The sequence below is a fragment of the Drosophila takahashii genome, chromosome 2R (assembly GCF_030179915.1).
Source record: "Drosophila takahashii strain IR98-3 E-12201 chromosome 2R, DtakHiC1v2, whole genome shotgun sequence".
Classification (NCBI taxonomy): Eukaryota; Metazoa; Arthropoda; class Insecta; order Diptera; family Drosophilidae; genus Drosophila; species Drosophila takahashii.
In genome coordinates, this window is record NC_091679.1 from 22,068,529 (window position 1) to 22,088,830 (window position 20,302).

Below are 20,302 nucleotides of genomic sequence, written 5' to 3' on the forward strand. Positions count from 1 at the left end.
CATCAAAAGACCTCCCATCCCGATGCGATAAAAAGACTTAAGTGACATCAAAAACAATAAATTGCATGATAAAATCGAGACTTGAAAAACATATCCACGACAATGCTAGTCTTCCCTTCAGGTCATATGCATATCAAAGCAAGAGAGAACGCTATAGTCGGGTTGGTGTCCCGACTATTTAAAACCCGTCACTCAGCTAAAGCGAACGCTGTACTCGGGTTGGTGTCCCGACTATAATCGTTACTCAGCTAAAGGGAGTGCGAGGGAGATAGATATATAAATTTTGATTGCGTATAACTTTTTAATAAATGGTCCGATTTGAAAAATGTCTTCTAAATTTCGATAGGTTTAAAGATGTGGGCGCAGGACCCATTTTAAAATCATTAGTGGGCGATTGTAGGCGTTAGAGGGGGCGTGGCGCTCGGCTAAAATAAACTTGCGCTGAGTAGGAAGCCAAAGAATATGTGTGGGAAATCTCAACCTTCTAGCTATTGTAGTTTCCGAGATCTCAGCGTTCATGCAGACGGACAGACGGAGAGACGGACAGACGGACATGGCTAGATCGACTCGGCTAGTGACCCTGATCAAGAATATATCTACTTTATGGGGTCGGAAACGCTTCCTTCTAGCTGTTACATACTTTTGCACGAATACAATATACCCTTTTACTCTACTCTGAGATCTCGGAAACTACAAAAGCTAGAAGGATGAGATTTCCCACACATATTCTTTGGCTTCCTATGCAGCGCAAGTTTATTTCAGCCGAGTGCCACGCCCCCTCTAACGCCCACAATCGTCCACACCTTTATGGATTTTCGAGAAGTATAAATGCAATTTTGTTGTGTATATTTATACCTATCGAAATGTAGAAGACATTTTTCAAATCGGATCATTCATTAAAAAGTTATACGCAATCAAAACTATATATATCCATCTCCCTCGCACTCCCTTTAGCCGAGTGGCGGGTATTAGATAGTCGGGACACGAAACCTACTATAGCGTTCTCTCTTGTTTTTATTAAATTCTACTAACATGACTAGCTTTACGACCAGTATCCAATCTGTAGAACCCTTTCATAGGAAGTTTTTGAGGACCACCTTATGTGGTCTATAAATAATGACTAGGGGTTGTGGGTCAATCATACATCCATTATTACTATGGGATTATTATGTTGATAAGAGACAAGCAAAGCAACAGCTTATCCAGTTTGGAATGACGTTCTCTACATCTACATCTACCTTTTGGATTGAGAAACAAATTGTTTACAGGGGGATTTTCTAAACTGTTGAATTGCTGAATTGTTGAATTTTGATCAGCTGTTAATCAGCTGTTCCATACAAAGTCAACTTTCAGAAATTTCAGCAATTCAACAGCCTCGGGGCTGTTGAAAATTTTGTCGAATTGCTGAAAAGCCAGAGTTGCCCCCTTTTTTTAAAGTCGTGGTAACTCTGCAACATTTTAGTATCACCAGTACGCATTATTTATTTTAAAATCAACTTAGAAATATGCTTGTGGTTCTTTTTACCTTGGTAACACTTTTAGACAGTAACTAGCAATAATAAATCAAATTTTACATGCTTTAAGTTCCGTGAAACTTTTCAACAAATGACAGCTGTTTGAAAATTCAACAGGAACCATTTTGGGTCGTTCCCTTAATTGCTAAAATTTTTTGTTGAATTTTCAACAATTCAGCAATTCAACAGTTTAGAGAATCCCCCTATCTATTTAGGGAATTTCCTAAATTGCTGAATTCCAAAATTTTACAGCAAAAACAGCTATTTGAAAATTTAACAGGAACTATTTTGGGTTGCTCCCTCAATTGCTAAAAATTTATCTTGCATTTTTAGCAATTCAACAGTTAAGAAAGTTCAGAAAGTAATAAGGGGCAATATGTTTTCTATTTCCGGAACAAGACAGATAAAATTTTTTTGAAAACAATATATTTTAATTTAATAACGTTTTCTTTTTTGATCGTAACCATTTTGTTTCTTCGTCCCTTTACATATTTTACGAATAATATTGTATTTGTCCTCAAAGGATATTAATTTTGACTCTCCAGGGCCATCGAAAAATTCGTTAGCATTCATTGTGAAATCAATAAGATTCAAAATAGTCATTATATACCCGCTAGTGATCTTTTGAGAATCCAAGGATACAGAGTTTGAATCAGAAATGTTTGGGTTTTTAACCCCGATCGAATTTGAAAGCTCTCCCGGATTTTTCTCCATTTGATTTACGAGTCCGTGACCTTCGCACTTATTAAGATCTCTTTGGTTTTGGTTGAGTTTAAATCCGTGAATGGTCACATACTTCTCTACCATTTCAAAACGACATTTTTCTGTAACGGAGCCTTTTATAATCTTCAAATACTCTATGAACACATCCGAGCTTAATTCATAGATTGGTTCTGGGATTGATTTGCCTCTAATGTTTCGGTTCAGACCTTTCGAAATCTTACCGATGAGTTCCATATTGTGAACGTGATGCGCATGCTCAAAGTAGAGTAGCAAGTCCGAGTATATCATGGTGGGATATCTTTTCTGGAAGATATCCTCGCAGACCAGTTCTAGCGGTTTGACCATCCACATGCTGGCACACTCCTTCAGCTTGATGATATCCTGGTTGCTGTAGTCATTGAGTGATGTCCTGTCGTAGGTGTAGACATATAGACGGAATTTTTCGAAAGTGTCCTCCGTAACACCGGTTAAGGTCACTTCGCCTGTTTTTGCCTCAGCGAAACCTGGCTGAAAAGTGCGCTTGAAGAACTCCGAGGCCGCACCCAGTATCACCTGAATGAGATTAATATTTTAAATATGTCTGTAACACTTGGATCAACTAGTATTAACACCTACCTTGTGACAAAGGAACCTACGCGTTCCAACAATAACGCAGCAGTCGGAAAAGTCGCCCTCCAATAGTTTTTTATAAGAAGTAACCGGCCTTAATATCACAGAGGAGAAGGAGTAAGTAATGTTTTATTTGTTATATTATCCTTACCAAGTCTCCATAGTTGCACGATGTTTTTTAGCTATTTTTTTGTTTCAAAGTCTGTTGGCTTCCACATATGAAATACGAAGTACTTAACATGACAACATTTCCAGGGCTTTCTATTTACTTAAAGAAAGTGTACTGAGATCAACATACGCAAAGAATACAAATTTCCATCTTTTACCGTGTTTCTCAGCGGAAAGATCCCGGAAAAACATTTTAAAGAAGAGAACTTTCACTTAAATAATTCTGAGTATTGATACTTGTTTACTTTCTTATTTAAATTTACTTTCCAAATTCACAAAAGGCCTCCGATTCTGCAATAGGGGGATTCCCTAAACTGTTGAATTGCTGAATTGTGGTCAGCTGTTAATCAGCTGTTCCATACAAAGTCAACTTTCAGAAATTTCAGCAATTCAACAGCCTCGGGGCTGTTGGCAACGCGGCTGTGAAAGTAGCTGTGCTATTTCAAATCATCTAAAGGTACATTTGTAAGGGGGTATTTTTCAACGAACTAATGGATTTCAACGGCTTATACATAATCTAGGAACTGGACCTTTCTTCACCTAACTATGCATATACGTGTAATATTGAAATGGTTTTATTTATATGGTAATATTTTAGAAATATGAATATGTACAATGTACATTAGGGCGGGTCGATTTGTATGGGGCCGAAAAAAGTGATGAATCGTATACTGGGAACGTAATCTTTAAAGGATTCTAAGCCATATTGTCGAACATACTTATGGTCTAAAATGATGTTTGACCCCCCCCAAACGCGAATGAAAAATACAGCTTTTTTTGAGGAAAATATCATAGTAGTCAGCTCAGATGTATTATTAAATTTAAAATAAAAATTTGAAATTGATATTCAGTACTATAAATGTGCTGACTACTATGATATTTTTCTCAAAAAAACAGTATTTTTCATTCGCGTTTGGGGGGGGTCAAACATCATTTTAGACCATAAGTATGTTCGCCAATATGGCTTAGAATCCTTTAAAGATTACGTTCCCCCTATACGATTTTTGGGGTCCCAAATCGACCCACCCTAATGTACATACTTTTATTATACCTATTACTCATAGAATAAAAAAGTATATTGTTCACATTGTAGAAGGAAGCGTTTCCGACTCTAAAAAGTATATATATTTTTTATCAGGACTACTAACCGATTAGGTATAGCCAAGTCCGTCTGTCTGTCTGTATGAACGCTGAGATCTCGAAAGTTACAAAAGCAAGAAAGTTAGCATTAACCAAATATATTCTTGGGCTACCTAAGCAGCTGAGGTTTAACTCAGCCGAGCGCGCATTCTAACGCCCACAAATTACCTTAAAGGATTTTAAAATGTCTGTCGCTCACATCTTTAAATATTTAGGAAAAGTAAAATTGAAAATTGTTTTATGTATTTTTTAAACCTAACAAATACCTATTTTTTAAATTAAATGTTATAAGCAAAAATTGGAACAACCGCCAGATGGAGCAACCAAAAATTTCAACAGCCGCCAGATGACGCCAGTAGCTTTGATGACTGCATGTCTGCATCTCCCTCGCACTACCTTCAACTGGGTATCGTGTGTCTTACATTTGAAGTCATAGACTATAGCGTTCTCTCTTGTTTAACGTAAGTTTAAAGTTTAAAACCTCTTAGCAAACAAATCTGTTATTTATTTATAATTAGGGAAGAATATTCTTATAAAAAAAATAGGCCAAGTTATTGAGTTCTCGGAAAGGTATAGCCATTTTTCTCATTTTAAAACTTTACTAATCACCGTGAAAGTTTCCTTGAAAGCAGTCAACACAACTTATTCCCATGCATAGGTATTCCCCGATCTATTGAATATTCGATGAGTGGTCATGCAATCGAGGGACCCGTTAATTACTGAATAAACCATGCTTGCCCACAAACGAGCATCGACAACTGTAATTTGCCTTCAATATTCCAATTAAATTGTGTAAACAATTTGGCATAAGCCAGAGGTCCTTAATTACAGCAAGCCGTACAGGTAGAGCGATACGGGACGAAGGGGTAAAATGACACAATTACGGAGTAGCTGGAGTAGCCATCCGTCGGAGCCGAAGTAACGCCGCAAATTGAGTGGGGGCGTGGCCATTGTTGGGTAAACATCGGACAGCTCTGTGTGTGTGTATACATTGATATAGCTCCGTGTTCTGCGGTCACGGAAACACATGTTCGCCTTCACATCCCGTCGAATGCCATGAAATTTTAATTTTCATTAGTCGAACGATATAATTTAGAGACCGCAGACTGCGAGCAATTCGTGGTACTTAGTTGCAGATACTTTTGTATCTCATTATACAGTTGCGAAAAAAATAATAGCACCACTTCGTCACAGGTTCTTAATATTAAAGAAATATGTGGAAAACGGGGATTTTTATATAAGAAGTGTTTTTTATTATCTTGATTAGTATTCCACCTATTTGAAAAAATTGATACGGATATCGAAAATATTGTCTACATATAATTTTTTCAGATTTTAAGAAAAAAAGTCAAAAAAGGCCGAAAAAAATAATAGCACCACTTCCGTTTTCTTTAAATAAAACGATACGATGCGCTAATATTCTTGTGTATAAAGGATATATTTTATGAGATTTGACTAAAACTAACTTCTCCTGATATCCAGACATCAAATTGATTACCATTTGGCAATACAAGGACATGTGGAAAATTTTCCAAGTCGGAAAAGAAAAATATTCAAAAAAGAAACATATTGGATGGAAAACGGTCATGAAAACCGGTTTGATTGGTTAGGTTTTGGATCATATTCATTAAGAATGGCATAAACTTTGAAGGATAACACAGAAAAACCGAGTCCTGGCCCAGTTTTCCTTCAAAAATGTTATATCACAAAGCACAAAGAATCTTATCAGGGCCAAAACTAAACTAAAACACGTGCTTAAAATAATAGAGAATATTTTAATAGTTGGATAATGTTTCAATAAACAAATTTATAAAACATGCACTTAAAAAAAAAATCCTATCCGAAATGCGAAACACATTTACAAGGGCATAGGGCTCGTCAAAAAAACTTACAAATGAATGCCCGCAAACTTATGAGAATGTGTGAAGGCAAAGTTAAATTGGGTAAGAAGAAATCCTTTTTATAAGTCATGTGTCTTCTAAACACCTAAAATGACCAAAAACATGGTACCAAAACATCCATTTATTGAGCATGGACCTAGTATTAACATAGGCTTGTTTTTCCTTCTTGGAGTAAGATCAATACGGATGAATACATCGTTCATGAATCATCCTATGATGTAAATAGTAATACGGTAGTAATTCGTAGCTTAAACTGAATACAAAATACTTCTTAAATGAATCTTTGACCAATAAAATCCGGCCAGGATCACGGTCAGGATAGCAAAGAAAGAGTTCGAAAGTACTCAGTCAGCAATATACAGTGACTTGTGTAATCGCTTGACCATAACACAACCAAAAATCCTTGAGTTTTTTTTTTAAAGACAGTTTATACAGTTAATCTAAAACGTCTTAAATCATTTCCGAATAAATTTGAAAATGTATCATGACTTTTGGGCCCCAATTCCTTTATAGGTAGGGTCCTGACTTGTTTAATCGATAGTAAGTCATTATATCCAAAAATCGCAAAAGATATTTACACTTTAAACTTAGATTTACTTGTTAGCTACCGCCAACTAAAGATTAAGTTATCCATTTGTCGTTTTTCTACCTTTTATTCTATTTTTAGAGAAGTGGTGCTATTATTTTTTTCGTACGTTTTTCCAGTTTTGCATAGATTTTCTTAAATAAGTCCAGAAACCTTTTAAAAAGCTACCATTTTTTTTCATATTCAAATTATGTTTAGTCTTACTATTTAAAACCCGTTTTGAAAAGTTAAAAAAGTTAAAAAATGTGAGTAGGGTGACTAGTTAAAATTTTTGTGGGTTAGTGGTGCTATTATTTTTTTCACAGCTGTACGTCTCGATAAAGCTTTAATTATTTTCGTTTTGTGCTGTGTGCGCATTTCTTTGGCACGGCTATGCCAACAATTCGCTACAATTTGTCAGTAAATAATTTCGAATTGTTCTTCGTCTGCGGGCAATCAAAAAAATCTAAAAAACGCGCTCGCTCAAACGAAAGAGAGTGCGAATACGATTGTAAGTGTATCTTTTGCTTTCTGCTGGCTGCACATGGGATTGGGGACTTCGGATTGGGGACCACGGATTGGGGATGAGGAATAGGGCTGGTGTCAACAGCGCTCTGATTTATTTGAGCGCATTCAACGCTTCGTTGCATTTCGTTAATTTGCCCGTTTTCCGCTGCCAGAAGAGAAGCAGCCCAGAAATATTTACCCACACTCAGCGGACGTCTATGAGGACCCCCGCCCATCCTTGACAAAGTGCCAAAAATACTAAGGAAAACCCAAGAGCTTTCATCATAATCAGAAAACCAAAATTATCAACGAGCCGCATAATTATATTGTAATTTATGCCGTTGTCGAATTGGTTAAAATGTTTGCAATGTTCGGTGCTCGTAAAAGATTTCAAACACCCAAACGTGACCAATGCCAATTTGTGATCCAATCAATGGACGCTCCGTCTTTTATGGCCAAAAATTTGGTCAATTATGATCAATTAAGCCATACACATGCAAATTATTGTCACCTGCTGTGTGAAAAACGTTCGGCATATCAATTATGTAGGCTTAGGGGATTTTGGGGACGGATGTGGAAACGCCTACAGCGGATGTAGTAAACCAATAGATTCATTTGCATCGTGGGGAAAGTTAGAGTTATGACTGCTAACTATTGTTATCAAGATTGTATAGCATTTTGTAAGTTACTTCTTTAAAAAACACAAATGTTCGATTTTCAATTATAACTTTTTTCGTTGCTTTTCGGAAACATTTAGTTATTCAATTCAAAGTGTTCTACATAAATATTTTGCTCCAAAAACCGAAACTGACGACCAAAATGTTGGCTACTTTTCTCTTCCAACTGGAGAGTGTGGTAAAAGACTATGTATTGAAAAAAGAATTTGTTTTTCCGAAAAAAAAATGTTTTCTATGATGAGTATCTAACTTAACATGACATTGAAAAATCTGACATAAGTTATGTTTTTTAAGGTACGGTTTGCCGATCAAATTATCATCAAGGATTTTCATGAACTCACATAAAAAATAAATAATTTCGCTTTACATTTTAAATTAAAAGTCATCAAAATGTCATAAATTGGTTGGACGACCATAGCTTTATACCTAAATATAAATGATTTAAGAAGGTCTCTTTCCAGCAGTTATTTGCTTTCAAAGTAATATATATTTTGATTTAATTTTCTAATGGTGCCGACGACTATCAACAATTGGCATTTATTTCAATTTTAATGCTAGGCATATAGGTATTTTAAATGATATTTTACGGTGTGCATAAAACGCAAATTGAAACCCTAACCCCCAGTAAGCCTACCTGATTAGCACCAAGCCAAAATAGAGGCACTCAAATGGGAGTGTCTGAGTCAGGGATGTGTTCACCGCAGATATGTAACTAAATTGCAGATACAAATCGGTGAGCAGACTCGAGTGTCTGCTAATGATGCCCAACAGCCACACCCACTGGCAACTGATGTTTGAATTTAAATTGGTCACTAATATGCCTCGCGAGATCCCATCCCCATATCCATCCGTCCTCCGGAGGAGCCCCATTCCGGAAGGCAGAGAGCTAACGATGACGGCGCATTAATGGCGGGGCGTTCTCCTCTGCAGTCCGGCGATGTCTGATTACCGAGCGATTCGAGCAGAACGCAATTACGGAGCGGGAAGGTGGCCGAGTGGGGTGTGGGTGGTGGGGCTGCGGAGCTCCATTGCCGGAAACTGGTTCGCCGTCCGCACCACCCGGCAATTAGCCGGCAGCCAATCGGTGGGCCCCGCCAGACAGAGACACCAGCAGTTTGTCATGCGCCATATTGAAAAGGAGGAGGAGCTACATGTAGCCTGTGGTGCGGCATTTGTGGTGGTTGCTCGGCGGCCTCTGAATTTCGACTTGGGTGCCGCAGGCGTACGTGATGTCTGCTGCAGTTCGACAGTTGCTCGCAGATCTCTGAACGGTTCACTGCGTCGTGTCTGCTCCGCAGAATAACCGCCAAGCAAATTAGAGAAAACATAACATTAAATATTCCCGAAAGTGAGCTTTTGAGTGGGCAAAATGGAACGGCCGGCCCTGCTGCAGAACGGAGAGCTGGGCAACATGGATTCCTCTACAACCAGACTGGCCAGCAAGCCCTTCCCCAAGCCCTTCTCGATCGAGAGTCTGATTGCCAACCAAACACCTGCCAGTGCCGCACCTCCTTCGCCGCCCGAGGAGCGGGATCAGGAGCAGGAGCCGGAACAGGAGCAGGAGCTGAGTGCCCGGGCCATGGTGGCCAGTTCCGCCCTGGGCCTCACCCAGTTCCCGCTGTACAACCCCTGGCTGCATGGCTATTTCGCCCAGAACCACGAGAGATTAACGCATTTAATTGCCGGCGGCTGCTACCTGCCCTCCACTCCAGCTAGTCATCCGGCTCCGCAGCAGCCGCAACCACAGCCACCGCCACCACCACCGTCACATGCCTTGGAGAAGCAGCTTCCGCCCACCTTGCCGCATCCGCTGGATACGCGTTTCCTGCCCTTCAATCCCGCCGCTGCCGGAGTCGCGCCCACGGATCTCAGCTACCGGCGATTGGCCGAGCTCATGAACCAGGACTACGTGCACAGCCTGAGCGTCCATGCTCGACTGCAGCACATGGCCGCCGCCGGCAGGCTCCAGGAGGATCAATCAAACCCCGGATTGGGGCAGCTCCAGGAGCCGTCGCCCCCGCAAGCCCACTCCTCGCCAGCGAAGTCCGGCAGCCACAGTCCCGTGGAGCCGACGCTGGATGTGGGCATGGACGAGGACTTCGAGTGCAGCGGCGACTCCTGCAGCGATATCAGTCTGACCATGTCGCCCAGGAACTACGCCGGAGAGATGGACAAGAGCCGCAACGGAGGTGGGTCAATATTAATTGATTAAAAATTAAGGATCAAACTTTTACTTTTTTTGCAATTTGAAAATAAGGTTTTTTGTTTTAAAATGCAAATATGTGTAAATATAGCATGCGCGGATCCACGGGGGTGATATGGGTGATATATCACCCCGCACTCGGGTGAAAAATGAAAGGAATATTGGTATTCAAAAAGTATTCAACAAAAAATTTGTTCTGATATCACGCCCCACAACAAAGTCCTAGATCCGCCACTGAATTATAGTATTATTAGCGAATTATTAGGTATGGAAATTTATGGTTATGTTCTAATTTTCTGGACTGTCCTTTATTAAAACGGAGGTTTATTCACAGATTGGACGCTATAAGGGATTTGCGGTTTAAGGGGTTACATTGATTTAGACTTTATTTCATCTGCTAAAGTTCTTAAAGAAAAGTTAATCGTAGAGTAAAGTTTATATTGTATTCGTCGTAGGTAATAAGGTGAAGAAAGCGTATCTATAAAGTATATATATTCTTAATCAGGATCATTAGCCGAGTCGATCTAGCCATGTCTGTCTGTCTGTATGAACGCTGAGATCTCGGAAGCTCCAGAAGCAAGAAAGTTGGGATTAACCACATATATTCTTGGGCTTCTTTCCCAGCCTGACTTTGTTTCAGCCGAGCGCCACGCCCACTCTAACGCCCACAACGCCTTAAACGATTTTAAAATGTGTCTTGCGCTAACATCTTAAAATATTTCGCAAAAGGATTTTGTTGCGTTTATTATTACCTTTCTGAATGTAAAAGAAATTGTTTAAATCGGACAGTTCATTAAAAATGTATGAGCAAACAATGCAATTCAAGCAGTGAAATCTCCCTCGCACTTTCTTTAGCTGATTAACGGATATTTGATAGTCGAGTTACTCGACTATAAGGTTGTAATGTTATTGTTTTCGATCAATAATACTTTTTAATCACTGCGCTATTTTAAAACACGAATATTTTTCAAAATAAATTAAATTCTATTAGTGTCATTATCATAAACGCGTTTTTAATACTGGGATTAATTAATTAAAACCTATTAGTGCCATTCTCATAAATGCGTTTGTAATACTAAGATTATGTCCACGTTTATCCGTTTTTGGGGAGGTTTGGGGTAATTTATCTGAAAAAGAATAATAGCTTTCTTTAAAAATATATATAGGGAATATCGGGGAAATATATATTTAAAAGTTTTACTGGTCATAACATTAGAGCTCTTCTAATCCGCACTCCTTCCCATTCCTGTCCAGTTTGGCGGTTTCCCATTTTGTCGAGTTATGTTGTCACGGTAATTAAAATTGAAGCTGCCACGTCATAATCAAAATTAGCATAGAATGCATTAAGACCGAATGTTTGGTGTCAATCAAAGCTGTGAAAAGTTTTCACAACTCTGACTTCGGGATCCAGACCCGACACTCGACCACAATAGAAGAGCATAGCGACTGGAGTGCTGACGTTTTGACAATCGTAACGATTTAGTTTGGTCATTCGAATGGAATGGAAGTGTACGACTCCCAGCCACCGCACGACATCACCATAATCATCCGAGGCCCCCCGCTGCTGGGCAAAGTGTCTGCAAACTGAGCAATCCGTGCCATAATCAATTTGCCAGCAGAGCTGTAAAGAGCGCAGCAAATCCTCGACTAATATATTCATAACTGAAAGCGAGTGGGCGCAGGATAAGGTGGGGGTGTATTTGGGTTAAGGGAGTTACATGGGGGTGGTTATATGGTTTGGGTGCTGTCAGGGAGAACAAAGGGATCAAAAGCGCAGATAAATCAGTGACAGCGGGCACTTTTGAAGCGTGTAAGTGTTAAAAAACCGCTTAGACGTGTACTCAAAATTAACAGGATCTGTGGGGGGAAAGGTTATATATCTTGACACCCTCTTTCGCATGTTCGTTCTCCTCGAATGGGGCATTTGGCTTTCACGCTCAACTTGAGTCCACCCAAAACAAACAGATTATGTTTCGAGTACTCCTGATGACTCTTCATCTCTTTTGGGAAGGGGCAGCCTTCAGACACATGTATCCATTTATAAATAAATATGTTTGCCACAAGTTATGGCACGGGCCATTTGCGCCAGAAGTCCGAACTCGTTAGGGCCCCATTAATGGGTGTCTTTGGGAGAGTGTCTTGAGCCCGAGGAGAATCAGCCAGGATGTGGGCTGGACCAAGGCAACAATACTTAACGCAATGTGTTGAATTGACTCTGAAGTAAAGAGACTAAACCACGAAAAACACGTTGCGTATCTTAGGAAGAATAATTATTCTTTCACAAAGGTTCAGATTAAATTATTGAATATTTAAGAATTAGAAACTTATAGAACCAATGAAAGTCAGAACTCTGTTATACCCGTTCGGAACACTAGCCGAATTGATCTAGCCATGTCCGCCTGTCCGTCTGTCTGTCCGTCCGTATGAACGCTGAGAAACTATAAAAGCTAGAACGTTGGGATTAATTATGTAGACCAATTATGTAGTTTGTTTCATCGAGGTGCCACGCCCCTAACGCCCACAATCGCCCTAAACGATTTTAAAATGTGTCTGGCGGCCACATTTTTTAATGTACTTATAAATGCAATTTATTAATACCTATCGAAATGCAGAAAACATGAAACATCATTAAACCCGAATTCCATTTTGAGATCTTGGTAGTTCTGTGCACCAAACCGATAACAAATTTTCTTATATAAAGGACAGCATAATTATCAGAGATTTTCAAGAACAAATTTTTACCTATTTCAGCCTACACCAACTCGGATAGTGAGGATTGCAGTGATGACGAAGGGGCACATTCTCGGCATGAAGGCAGCGGAATGGGTGGCAAGGACTCGCAGGGCAACGGCTCCAGTTCCAGCTCGAAGTCCCGTCGCCGGCGAACAGCCTTTACTTCGGAGCAGTTGCTGGAACTCGAGCGGGAATTCCACGCCAAGAAGTACCTCAGTCTCACGGAGCGCAGTCAAATAGCCACCAGTCTAAAACTAAGCGAGGTTCAGGTAAGAACGTTTACAAAAGAAATAAAGAACATTCCATGCTTATGATAAACCTTGTCCAATAGGTGAAAATCTGGTTCCAGAACCGACGAGCCAAATGGAAAAGGGTCAAGGCGGGACTCACCTCCCATGGATTGGGTCGGAATGGGAGCACCAGTGGCACCAAGATTGTGGTGCCCATCCCGGTGCACGTCAACCGATTTGCAGTGCGATCCCAGCACCAGCAGCTGGAGAAGATGTGTCTTAGTGGACCGAAGCCGGATCTCCGCAAGAAGCTCTCGGCGGAGGCGATCGGAGGATTCGAGAAGTTCAGCGGTCCCACCAACGCCCCGCCGCCATCGGGAGGAGCTGTGGGATTGGGAGTGGGAGTAGGAGTCGGCTTGGGAGTGTCCACGCCTCTGTCCCTCGCCAGGAGTATATATTGATGGAGTTCGGCTCCGGCTCCCAAGACGCACGAGTGTATATACCTAAGGAGGCGGTTCCGCTGCTAACGGAGTTTTCTTTTTGTAAATAAACGAACGAAAAATCAAATGCGAATCAAAGTGTATTTCTTTCAATGCTAATATTTTCAAAAACTTTGTTCAATTAAAATCATAAAACTAAACAATTCATTGCAATGAAATGTAGCCTTACAAATTTTCGGAATTATAGAATCGGTTGTATAATTCCGAATTAAGGACCCATTTTGGCGATACATTCTATGTGAAACTGACCACATGAAGGGATATAAATCCTGCTGGCCCAAAAACACGCCCAGCCAGGAGCCGGAAGTCGAAAGCCACCAGAAGCCACTTAAGGGACCCCGGGCACAAATCTCGCCTCGATGTCAATTGGAACAATTAAACTGCCAATTTGTGCGATTTAGCACGGCCCAAAGTGGCCGTTTGGAGTGTCAAAAATCGAGCGTTGCAGTTCGAGTTCGGGTCGATTTGTGTGTGACTAATTTTTGTAATTTAACGCACCAAATTGTCACGAAATGGGAGTCAGGGAGAGTCCTTAGATCCCTTAGCGATAGAGAGAGAAAGATAGAGAGAGCAATCACTCCAGGTGTCTCACGTGTCACGCCTCTTTGACTGACTGGGATCCTGAATCCAGGATACTTCCCTCATGACTTATTAGCATCGAGATCTCCCTGCCTTTGTGTGAGTTTTTAATTGCATTAGCGACTTATTGGCTGCCTCCTGACTTTTGTTTGTTGTAACTCCCCTGCTCGCCCCTCTCCGCTCTCAGCTCGCCTAATTGTGCCGGGCAAAAAAGTAGGCAAAGGAAACCCACCCCTGCAAGAGGAAAGCGAACTGGGAACTGGGAAACGGGCCCCTTACGCTATCACCCTCGTGTAGCGTTCCTCGCAGCTTTATGTTGGGACACGCCTCCAAGCATGGGTTTTTATTATTGCAACACTTTGCAGGCAATTTGCTGCCGGCTGCTGGATTGCCGAGCGATGTTCTTTTGGAATCCACAATCGGAAGCTGGAAGTCGAGAGATGGGAGCTGACTTTGCGGCAGGATCGGAGTTCGGCTACGTTGGTTCAGCGAGTGAGCTACAATGGAAGAGTAACAAGGACTAATACCAAGAAATTGATATCCTGAAATAAGAAGACGACTTAGTTAACAGGGCTCCCATTTCTAGCCTTTTTCAGAACGGATCCATTAATGATTTTATATACCTAGCCAGAAAAGCTCCATTAAACTATTATTTTCCGAAAATCTATATCAAGTGTTAAATAGTGAAGAGTATCACCTTCTAGTTGTAATTTTAGACTGTATCTTACAACAAATAATAACTGTTCTTGGTCAATTAATGTTGAAATTATAATTTTCTTGTACTAAAAGAGTGACATTTGTCGTAAAAACAATTTTAGGCCGACTTAATATTATATTAATTATATTCTTTAATATTTTGTTTACCTTTGTACACAAAATCTTTTATGAAAAAAATTCACATATAAACTCAGTTTGAAACATTTTTGGGCAGTAGTGCACTAGTAAATCGTTAAAGCCGATGCGTCGTGTCATCATCAGCCACCTCTGATTGCTTCGATGTAGTTTCATGTTGTATAGTACTTTTTGCCTTTTGCCGGAGTTGCCTTTGTTGTAAATTATATTGCCATTAATTACGCGAGGATTTGTGTCGCCCAGGTCGGTTAAGCAACCGTAGGCAGCACGTTAAAAATCACTTTAAAATCATTAAAAAGTAGAAGGAAGTCCGCGGCCGTCGGCGAGGGTAGAGATTCAAATCCGGATCCTGTGAGCGGCAAAAGGGGGTCATAGTTGAATGCAGGGCTTTAAACGGACGCCCATAAATCAAGCCAGAAATGCGCGCTGTCATAATTTGTCATAAGGCCGGGCCACGCCCACTTTTGGAAAACACACATGTGGCAGGGAAGGAGTTGTCCGGGTTTCGCTCGGTTTGCGGCAAGTTTGTTGCCATGGCCATCAGCGGACTTTGCAGGCCTTCAAAGGCACCGAGGACGATTCATTAAAGTGCACTTGTCACCGGCCCAAGACGGCGGGAATGTCTCCATGAATTAACTGCCCATGAATTGACTGCCACTCATCGACAATCAGCGGCAATCAGCGATGTAAACGGCTTGTAAACAGAGGGGGGTTTTGTACAGGTTAGGGGGGCTTGGGGGTACTACTGGCATTGCCATGCGATCTGTCAGTCCCCCAAAGACGGACGATCGGGCACCCACGGCTACTCCGCCGGTTGGAATTCCGCCGAAGACAGAATCGAAAAAAATCAAAACGAAAATGCACTCACGCACCTGAATCCCTAATCAGCGGCCTGATGACGATCCGTCAGGGTGGACAGGCGGCGGCTACCGGCGGCAATGCATTTGGGTATTCGCTTTTGGGAACGGGCAGGTCAAAACGGTAGCAGGTTGGGTATATAGGTTGACTGCGCATCTCACCAGGGAACATATTTTCCAAAATGTATCTATTGATCTATAAGATGGTTTTATAAGAGGTTACAATTTAACATTTAAATATGCAGTTCTAACGCGTTCGTGTTTTCGTATTATAGGATGAATTTCCAGTTCGGTTTCAGTCGCTGTACCTGTAGAGTTTGTTTTCTTTAACATGGCTGAGGCCTTTTGACATTTTACGATTTTAATATAACCATATGTATTTCATATTCCTTCGGCTTGTATGTAGGGTATATTTGTAAACGAATATACTCCACTCCAGTGGTTTTCGTTTGTTTGGTGAATTAATTAATTACCATTTTATGATTTTATTAATTTCGAGAACCAAAACATAAAGCATGCAAGCGGCGGCCGTTCTGACTGTCTCCCCATCCCATCCAACTCCCCTTCACCATTGCCGTAGCCAACCCCTCTCCATTGGACAGTGTCGCCGGTTTCTGTCCGCCAATGTCCGTCGTATTCCAATTCCCATGGCTTATGGGCACGTACCGGTGAGCTCGTAATAATAATGAATGTAAATTGCCGCAATGAACGATTTAATGTCTTAATTCTTTATTTATACTGCATTTTCATATATGTCGCTGCAGTCACGCCCCCCTGTTCTCACCCTCCAGTGGGGGCGGGAGATTTTCAAACAATTTGATAATGATAACTACTATATGCAGCGACCAACAAACAAAGTGCCGACCGCATGAATAATGCAATAAAAACGAGGACGGAAGCTAACTTCGGCAAGCCGAAGTTTTAATACCCTTGCAGATTTTACGAATTAAAACTTGACTAGACTCGCAACATGAATTAATAAACAACAAAATATTTTATAATTGAAAAAATAAAATTTTAAAATTTTTCACCCTATTGTTCCTATGGGAGCTATAAGATATAGACGCCCGATCGGCACGCGCGTTTACCCTAATGAAGGTACGCACAAAAAAATACGATTTGGAAAGTTTCATGGGAATAGCTAATATTTTGCGCGAAATATCCTGAAAAACGTCAAATTTTGACCGATTTCACCCTATTGTTCCTATGGGAGCTATAAGATATAGACGTCCGATCGGCACGCGCTTTTACCCTGATCAAGGTACGCACAAAAAAATACGATTTAGAAAGATTCATGCCAATAGCTCTTACACTGAGCGAAATATCTTCATTTTTGTGAAAGCTATATCCGATTGTTCCTATGGGAGCTATAGGATATAGACGTCCGATCGGGTCGGCTTTCAAACTTGATCTGCGTACACATGTTTTAGGACGACTGTGAAAGTTTCAAGGCGCTAGCTTTTAAACTGAGCTCGCAAACGGTATTGAAACAGACATACAGACGGACAGACGGACAGACGGACAGACGGACAGACGGTCAGACGGACAGACGGACAGACGGACAGACGGACAGACGGACATGGCTATATCGACTCCCCTATTGATCCTGATCAAGAATATATATACTTTATGGGGTCGGAAACGTCTCCTTCACTGCGTTACAAACTTCTGACCAAAATTATAATACCCTCTGCAAGGGTATAAAAATAGAATAATGCATTTCGAAAAAATTATGAAAATGAATGCTTGAATTGATCAATTTTCAAAAGACTTTTCGCGGCTACTTTCTGGTCACGAAGGAAGCCGTTTGTCAAACGATTTCGTGCCAGCCAATTAAATATAAATATATTACATCCATCTGTCCCCTTCCCCAAAAAGCTAAACGTTTCGAGGAAAAATATTAGAAAGGGGTGTCCAACTGTCTGGGATTTGGTCAACGCGTCGGCACTTCTGAGGGTTTGTTGGGTGTTTGGGGTACTTGGATGGGTGATCACTCTTGAGAAAGGAAGTAGTGGGTCGAAGATCGAAGAAGAAATGAAAAGTAATATTATTCGACATCACTGAAGTATATATATATTATATATATTGTTTGAAAAAGCTATGTTGAAACTTTAATGACAAACAGGATATAGGTATTTCCTCTGCTTAATCGAATACTTTCTGATCCCACACACTCATTCTTTCAGTTTATCTTTTGCATAATTTGGCATAACGATCCGGCATTAATCAAAGGACCGAGCTCAGTCAGCACAATCACTTCCGCTCTGTGGTAGACCACATAAGACCGAGAATCGAGATTAGGGGACACCATAAACCATAATAAACCAAATTGTGGCGTGTGCACGTACTCCCAGTCTGAATCCGAGTTTCTGGGTGGCCCAACTAGAGATCATTTAGAATGAGTTACGAGGCCAGAATGCTTCTAGGACTACGTGTCCTGTGTATAGGGACACGTTTATAACGTAGAAGTCGGGACACACGTGCAGATAATTGATAAAATATTGGATCAGATAAGATTCGAGCTGCTGTTTTGGGTAATTGATATTCTGGCCATCGAAGGACACAAAGGGAATGGGAGAACTCCCGCTGAGCCACTTCGATACAGTAATTTGACCCCCGATATTCCGGCCAGTGGGGTAAAAAACGGCGGACGCAATTTATGCCACAGCATCCGGATAGGTTACACCCACTATTTCCCCATCTTCGAGCGCTTTTCATGAGTTGGCGAAATAAAACGGCACATCCAATGAATGCTGAATAATAAAAAACGAAGATGTTCCTCGCAAAAAGAGCAAATCATCATCATATGTACACGACATTGGGGAGCTATCGTCCTGGCTCATGCCACGCCCCCAAAAGGGGACCGAGGAGACCCGTGTCAGTCTGTCTGGACTCGCTCCAGTTCCGCCCACCGACTTCCGGGCCGCAAAGTGCGGAGTCTGGGTTTTTTGCGACCATAATGCCAACGAAAATGCAGGGAAGAGCTGGGCGTGGGTGGCTCCCGTCCGTAATTACAAACCACCCACTAGCCCCTGGCCGCAAGCGTAAAAAACCGAGCGAAAATGTGATGACGTAGTTAGAGTGTTTGCGAGCCACCAGTGCACACTGGGCCAGAAAGTTAATTTTTTGGCCAAAAATCTGTAATTTCTTTCCTAGGACAGTTAGAAGGATGCAGTTTTTTGCGTTTTTTTCTTAAAAGATTGAACTTTCCAACGAACTAAAAGTAAAATTTCTTGGAATTTTATATGATATAGATAATCCAGACCAAAGTCGGAAAATTTTACGTACTTTTCGGTTTTTTATTTTTAAAAAAATAACTAGAAGACGCACTTCTTCAATTTTCGAAAACAATAAAGTATGAGATAAAACAAACTAAAAAAAATTAACATCACTAAAAAATATTATGTCATTTAAGATTTATGAACCGTTAAAAAGTGCAACTTTCGCCGGCTCCCACATCAACGTTTATCAAACAATCGATTTAAAAAAAATTTCTATTTTTTTGTTCTTGTTACCTTTTAAGTTTTATATAATCAAATTATGTAAAAAAAATTGTTTAAAAATATTGTTTTTTGATTTGTTTAATGTTAATTTGACATATTCTGAAGTCATCACAAAAGTATGCTACATTTTTATTTGCATAGTCCTGATTAAATAGATAGATATAGGTTTGGAAAATACCATAATCGATTAGTGTACGTAAAAAATAGATTTTAGATGTTAGTCACACTAAAATCAAATTTTTGAGCGCAAAATGTTCACCAAAACCTGAAGAAATAAAGTATGGCATACTCTTGGGCTCTCTTAGATAAGCTCTTCAAAATAGCTCGACTTCGAGTTAAGCCTTCAATTAAAACTTAAATTACCGAAAACTAAGGCAAAACCGCATCGAGTCGGTGGGCTACGCTTTTAGTAAATTGATCAACGAATTTTTTTTTTAAGGAATGAACTAATTTGGGGATGGCACTCGAAGGCACTCGAAAAGCAAAGTACTCATTTGCTGAAAAAAAGCGTAAAAATTTACAATTACATTTATTTTAGCAAACAAGTAAGACATACGAGCTATATTATATTTTTTACTTGTTTAAAGTAATCCCTTCTGCAAGTTTCGGAAAGAAGTCGAACAGCAACATCAGCATCTTTGACTTCTAAATTTTTTTTCATTTCCATCAATATTTTATGAATTTTTCACTTTGAAAATATGGTAAAAGAAAACTACTTGCCCGAATTCTTTGAATTTTTGGCATAAATTAGTTTAATGTATTATAAAAAGGATCCCAAACTCAATTTGGTCATTTTCTTAAAAAAGAAAAACGTATTTTTGGCCAAAAATCTGATCGGCTGGCCCAGTGTGCAGTGAATTGTTTGGCAACGCCCACCGCTCAGCGGGCGGTCAGATTTTGCGGTAATCATCGACGCGCCAGGGAACCCGTAGTCCAAACTCCGGAACCAATGCTAAGTGCTGCCAGCAATCTGTAGTTTTGGACAGCAGCCAACCAATAAACATAAAAAAACTAATTTAATAAAGCGTCTATGTGCGAATG

At 40.4% G+C, this 20,302-nt stretch overlaps 2 protein-coding genes across 3 annotated transcripts; one reads left to right on the forward strand and one right to left on the reverse strand.

The window, feature by feature from the left end:
• Positions 1–1,934: 1,934 nt before the first annotated feature.
• On the reverse strand, positions 1,935–3,113 carry LOC138912395 (TD and POZ domain-containing protein 3-like). 2 transcript variants are annotated; one of them, XM_070213169.1, is made up of 4 exons: positions 2,998–3,113; positions 2,853–2,940; positions 2,459–2,789; positions 1,935–2,338 (listed from the first exon to the last, which is right to left on the reverse strand). In XM_070213169.1, the coding sequence occupies exons 1-4, from the start codon at positions 3,006–3,008 to the stop codon at positions 1,950–1,952; spliced, it is 819 nt and encodes a 272-aa protein (XP_070069270.1). In that variant the 5' UTR covers positions 3,009–3,113; the 3' UTR covers positions 1,935–1,949. The 2 variants fall into 2 exon arrangements, with proteins under 2 accessions (XP_070069270.1, XP_070069269.1); XM_070213168.1 differs by having other exon boundaries at positions 1,935–2,789.
• Positions 3,114–9,076: 5,963 nt separating this feature from the next.
• On the forward strand, positions 9,077–13,520 carry unpg (homeobox protein unplugged). Its single transcript, XM_017142542.3, has 3 exons — positions 9,077–9,993; positions 12,759–13,009; positions 13,072–13,520. Exons 1-3 carry the CDS (start codon positions 9,174–9,176, stop codon positions 13,429–13,431), a joined length of 1,431 nt encoding a protein of 476 aa, XP_016998031.2. The 5' UTR covers positions 9,077–9,173; the 3' UTR covers positions 13,432–13,520.
• Positions 13,521–20,302: the final 6,782 nt, after the last annotated feature.

Excerpts from the sequence above, each read along its gene's own strand:
- LOC138912395 (XM_070213168.1), bottom strand. Across the intron at positions 2,790-2,852 it reads GTAGGTTCCTTTGTCACAAG|GTGATACTGGGTGCGGCCTC; the intron begins GTAGGTGTTAAT and ends AATCTCATTCAG.
- unpg (XM_017142542.3), top strand. The coding sequence starts at position 9,174 with ATGGAACGGCCGGCCCTGCTGCAGAACGGAGAGCTGGGCAACATGGAT. Across the intron at positions 9,994-12,758 it reads GGACAAGAGCCGCAACGGAG|CCTACACCAACTCGGATAGT; the intron begins GTGGGTCAATAT and ends TACCTATTTCAG. Across the intron at positions 13,010-13,071 it reads TAAAACTAAGCGAGGTTCAG|GTGAAAATCTGGTTCCAGAA; the intron begins GTAAGAACGTTT and ends CTTGTCCAATAG.